The sequence below is a fragment of the Morone saxatilis genome, unplaced genomic scaffold (genome assembly GCF_004916995.1).
Source record: "Morone saxatilis isolate NCDOM2014 unplaced genomic scaffold, NCSU_SB_2.0 Contig19, whole genome shotgun sequence".
NCBI lineage: Eukaryota > Metazoa > Chordata > Actinopteri > Moronidae > Morone > Morone saxatilis.
In genome coordinates, this window is record NW_023339751.1 from 5,605,886 (window position 1) to 5,610,779 (window position 4,894).

A 4,894-nucleotide genomic window follows, 5' to 3' on the forward strand; every position below is an offset into this window, starting at 1 on the left:
ACACACAACACGGCTACATCACAGGAAATAAAAACAAAAAAAAAAAAAAACCTGACGGTTCGAGAATAGATGTGGTAGAAAAAAAAAAATACGTTGTCTATTCCTCGATAACAAAGTTTCTGCTGTAGCCAGCCGAATTAAGCTCGCATGAGCACGCGGGAGACCGTTGTCGATCAAGCTACTCCCCCGGGGTTTTGAAAGTTCGAGGGCCGGGGCTTTTTTTTTTTCCGACAAAAAACTCCACCAACGGCAAGACGCTAGTGTGTTTGTTGAGCGGAGGATATCCTCGTGAGGTTGATTTTCCTCTCCGCGTCGTCGAGCAAACGGCTGTCATTGTTTGGTCGCTCAAGTAACGTCCCCAAAAAGTGAATTCTCTTTTGCAACCGTTGGCCGACCTGCGTTAGCTCGAGCTCGCTGCGGGGATGTGGATTGTGCGAACATAACGGCTGAACAAAAAAATAACAAAAAAAACGGTTATTTTATTTTTTTAAAATTTAAAAAATTAAAAATGAAAACTTAAAAAAACAGCGTATTGTTGTTTTGCTTCCTTAATAATTTTTTTTTATTGGTGCTATCCACGGTCGTCTTGCCCGAGTGTAGGTTTTTTTTTTTATTTTTTTTTAATTTTTTTTTATTTTTTTTAAGCAGCTAACCGAGTAACGTTATCAAGGAAGTCGCCCGTTTTAATCAGTTGTGGCTGTATTAGCAGATGCGAGGTGGACTATTTTCCCACTGCTAGAAAAGGTGGTGGTTGAAAGGGAGAAAGCGAGAGAGAAAAGGAGAGAGGGGGGGAGACTTGTGTTATTCTCAATGCTGCGTGTGCGTGACTAGTATTTTTTGCACTATTTCCGTAACTCACCACAAACTGACCGGGCAGGAATCGTTTACCGGGGGAGGTTTAAATGACTGAAGCTGTGTGTTTAGCGGCAAATTGTCTGGGGCGCGGATGACATTGTATCCTCCGCGACCAAAAAGAGCCCCAGCGCAAACGAGGGCTGCGACCTTGGCTTCGCGTTACAACAACAATAACGCAAATATATAAAACGTTAATAACGCCGTAGGTATTTTAAACGAGTCTTGACCTTGTTTTCTTTGTCAGGAGCTAACCTCACTCCGCGACAAATGCCACACCAGTCGACACGGAGAACATTATGCGAAGAAAAGAAAGTGACTTTTTTTATTTAAACAGGGCCGCACAGCCGAGTCTCACTTTGTGTAACTTACAGCTGTTATTGCGACACAGCTTTTTTTGTTTTGGGTTTTATTTTATCATTTTAATGTGACATCTCTGCAGAAGGGTCTGCCCCACAAGCTGTGTTATTATCGGGCTGTTTTTTGTATTTTAATTTCGCTGTCGGGTGGACTCTCCGCAGAGAGAGACAGGCGCACCGAGACAAGGGAGAGAAGCGAAAACGAAAATGAAATATCGGGGTAGTTTTTCCTCTAAAACACCAGAGATTGGTGTCGGAGGGACACTGGCTCTGGCAGGTGAATTGCGGCCACCGTTTCCCGCATTTTCCAGTGTTTGTGAGCTGAAGTGTTCTCCTTTTTTTTAATTTATTTATTTATTTTTTTTAGCCGACTGTCAGCTACAGAAATGGCGTCATCCTCTGCTGTAGTGTTGGTATAGTCAGTGCAGTGCAGACACACAGCCACGCTGCACCGTGCTGCTTTCACCGTATCTATCACCCTTTAAAAGACCATTTAAACGTGCATTTGTGCAGACAGGAGGAAGAGGAGGAGGAGGAGGAGGTCGCCTCTCCAGCACCAGACTAGTTACTTTGTGTTTGCTCGCCCTTCATAGCCACAAGCCAAGTCTGGGCTGCTGACTGACTAAACACAGCACACTGGGCATTACATAAACGGCTATAAGGGCTCTGCCAGTGAGAGTGATCCGCCTGCCACGGTTTTACTCATTTCCTTGGTGTAAAAAGCCCCGAGATGCACACACACCGTTCAGCATTAGGTGGGATTCATTTAAGCGAGTGCACCTTTTAGTTAAACTTTCTGCCCCCCACCCTCCTGAACCCGACAGTATCATGTGCAGATGTGTTTTTTTCTTCCGCCCAGCAGTAAAAGCAGAATAAGTGATGTCATCATAACACCTCTCGTTGTGTCAGGGCGAAGTTGTCTCTGATGCCTAACAGCGTCTCCGTCCTCTGTTTTCAGCCTCGGATTCGTCGCACTGGTCGCCCAGAGGACTCGTAGAGAGATGAAGGTAACGTTCATTCATTTTTCTCGCTTGTGTTTTAATGCCACGGAGGGGGGGGAACTCAATCAGATCACTGCTGCTTCTGCATCAACAGTCCCTGGCTCCATTTAATTTAAGTCCTGTGTAAACACGCCTCGACCGGGCACATCAAACATAAAACCTTGCATGTAATATCAGTATTTTAAATGCACCGCCTCCTCCTTTTTGTTCTCATGAACACAGCGGGGGTGAACTTTTACTAAATGTCAATTTTGGTCTCGTTCAAACACAGTAAGGCCAAGTGTCTCGGACATGAGCCAGAGTATTTATTTGATGAGCGTGATATTGAGTTTCCAGTGGCTTCAGCTGCATTTGCAAACACAAATTGGGATCTGTTATTTAGATGTTATCGAGTTACGCGCTGAGATAGAGCCTGGACGTGTAGCGATGTATGTAACGCTCAACGCTGAAACTATCGGTGCATAATGAGCGGAGAAAACATTTTTAAAAAGCTCGGTTCAGTCTCAGTCACAGCTGTCGTTGTTTGATGTTTTCAGTGGATCTGATTTGTGGCTGTTGTGTCTGAGCCATCACAACCCGCAGAGGTGTTCCCCCTTTAAATGAATCGGTAGGACAAGAGCCTGTACGTTCACTTACGTCTCATGTGGTAATATGTAGGGCAAAGAATGAAGAAAGTAGAAGGTGTGAGCACTTTGATTGGCTTTGCAACTGGAGAGTTAGTGGTGGGCAATTTAAATCTGCTCTAGTAATGAATTATAGTCACTTTGAACCTCACGTACCAGCGTCCTCTGAAGACCTGTCAGCAGTCTGTCAGAGTATTAAAGCATCAGGTTATAGGATAATAGTTAGCAGCACAGTGATTTCGTCCGGTACAAAGGTTTACGTGTTTCGTGTTGTTCTCGTCTCTGCTGCCTGCGTTCAGACTCGTCCCACCAGTAACGCTGACTTGAACTGCTTCATGATTTGTGGTTATGTAATGAATTGTTTGTGTCGGAGGAAGACAATGGATCGACTACAAACTCACTCCAGTGAACTCGGCACAGAAGATACAGAAACAAAAACTCCTCAACCTAACTTAATATCCTACAAGTGTCTCTTTGAGTAAAGCTTAATAAGTGAGCGTTCATTTAACTGCGAGGTGATTATTAAGCTTGCACTCTGCTGACCGGACCGACGTTTCCACGTTGACGTCGTAGCGTTGGTTGTTTTCCCGGCGCTCCGAGTCGTCTGGCTCTGCTGCTGCTTGAGGAGCGCTCACTCGTTTTACGGCTCTCTGTAGTAGCAGCATCTGCTCGATGCCTAAACTGTAAATTGCTCCGTAACTAGGACAACTTTTCATTACGCTCGCTGTGCAGCCTCTCTTCAGCAGCTGCAGACGCTGCTGTAACGCTGTGTTCTGGATGAAAGCCCTTCAACGTTAGACACCCAACGAGAGGACTAATGTGAAAGGCAATTGTTTGAATTCTTAATTTATTTCATCTTTAAAAAATCTTGTAAATTCTTTAAACTGGAATTAAAAAAAGTCCTTGCTCAAGCAAAAGTATTCTGGTAAGTTGTACTCAGCTATTACACTTTAATAATAAATATAAATAATAACATGTTAAATATTTAACTTCAGGTTTGAGCACTGTCTCATAATGGTCCCGGTATCGATACACTCATTAATAACTTAACGGTGTAGTCTACATGCTTGTTCACCTTTTACACTACAACACCCAGAACTCTCACTCACTTTATGTAGTTTAGTTCACTTGTCTCGAGGCGTTTCTTCTCAGCCTGTCGTTTCATTTTTTCTGAGGCTCAGAACGAAAAATAACTCGTCTTGAACTCGAGGTGTTTTACAAACTGAAGGCGTTTAGGAGGCCGGGTGGGTCTAATGAAACGTGCTGCTGATGCATTATGGGAAATGTAGGATTGAACCTGTGTGAGCGAGCGAAACCTTAACATCTCACCGTCCTGCGACTGTCAGTCCAAAGTTGTTCTGTTGTGTGAAAACAGTAGCCGCTGAGACGGATCGGAGCCGTGGGAGTGAAAAGTCGAGTTGTTCCTGCAGGTAGATGAGACGGGATGCTGCGGTGGGAACAGCCCCGCAGGTGCAGCAGGTGCAGTCGAAGGCGTCCCTGCTGAAACACCCACCGAGGCCTCGTCGCAAATACGAGACTGCTACGACTCATTCAGATGGTTTATGCAAAAATGGGCTGTTTGCATATTGAATTTGAGACACTTTAGAGTTCACGTGTTTGGTAAGCGGTCAGGACATTGTGTTGCTTTAAGATTATATTCATCAAAAGCTGTTTTTTTTTAATGTTTAAAGTTTATTTAGTGTGAGTGTGAAGCTGCAGGCGGAGTAGACTTGTAGGACTGCTCATAATTGTGTGGAATAAGTCCGTAAACGGATATTAAGGTTGTTATTTTTTTCTAGTTTAGGGCTGCCATGGCATTGCCAAGGCAACTCCTGCTGAAGCACCCGTCACTGGAGTTGTGGTGACTGTGGTTTGGACAAAGAGGTGATTCACAGCGGGATTATTGTACGTGTGAGCGCGGCCGAGACTGAGCTTAATTCTGTCCTGCGTGCCTCTTGCATGTTCCTTTGTTTGGCCCACAAGCCGATTCATTACAGCACAATATAACGGCTCAAAAACAATTTATAATATTACAGTAACGCCGCTTAGTGTCTGAATG

The 4,894-nt window shown here is 44.4% G+C and overlaps 1 protein-coding gene across 1 annotated transcript in view; it reads left to right on the forward strand.

Annotated features, from left to right (window-relative positions):
* Positions 1-715: 715 nt before the first annotated feature.
* Positions 716-4,894, forward strand: part of arid4b (AT-rich interaction domain 4B) — a gene marked incomplete at its 3' end in the record, with an annotated part of 37,605 nt that continues 33,426 nt past the window's right edge. Inside the window, 1 exon segment of the mRNA XM_035663248.1 lies at positions 716-2,218. Coding sequence (XP_035519141.1) covers positions 2,213-2,218 — 6 coding nt within the window.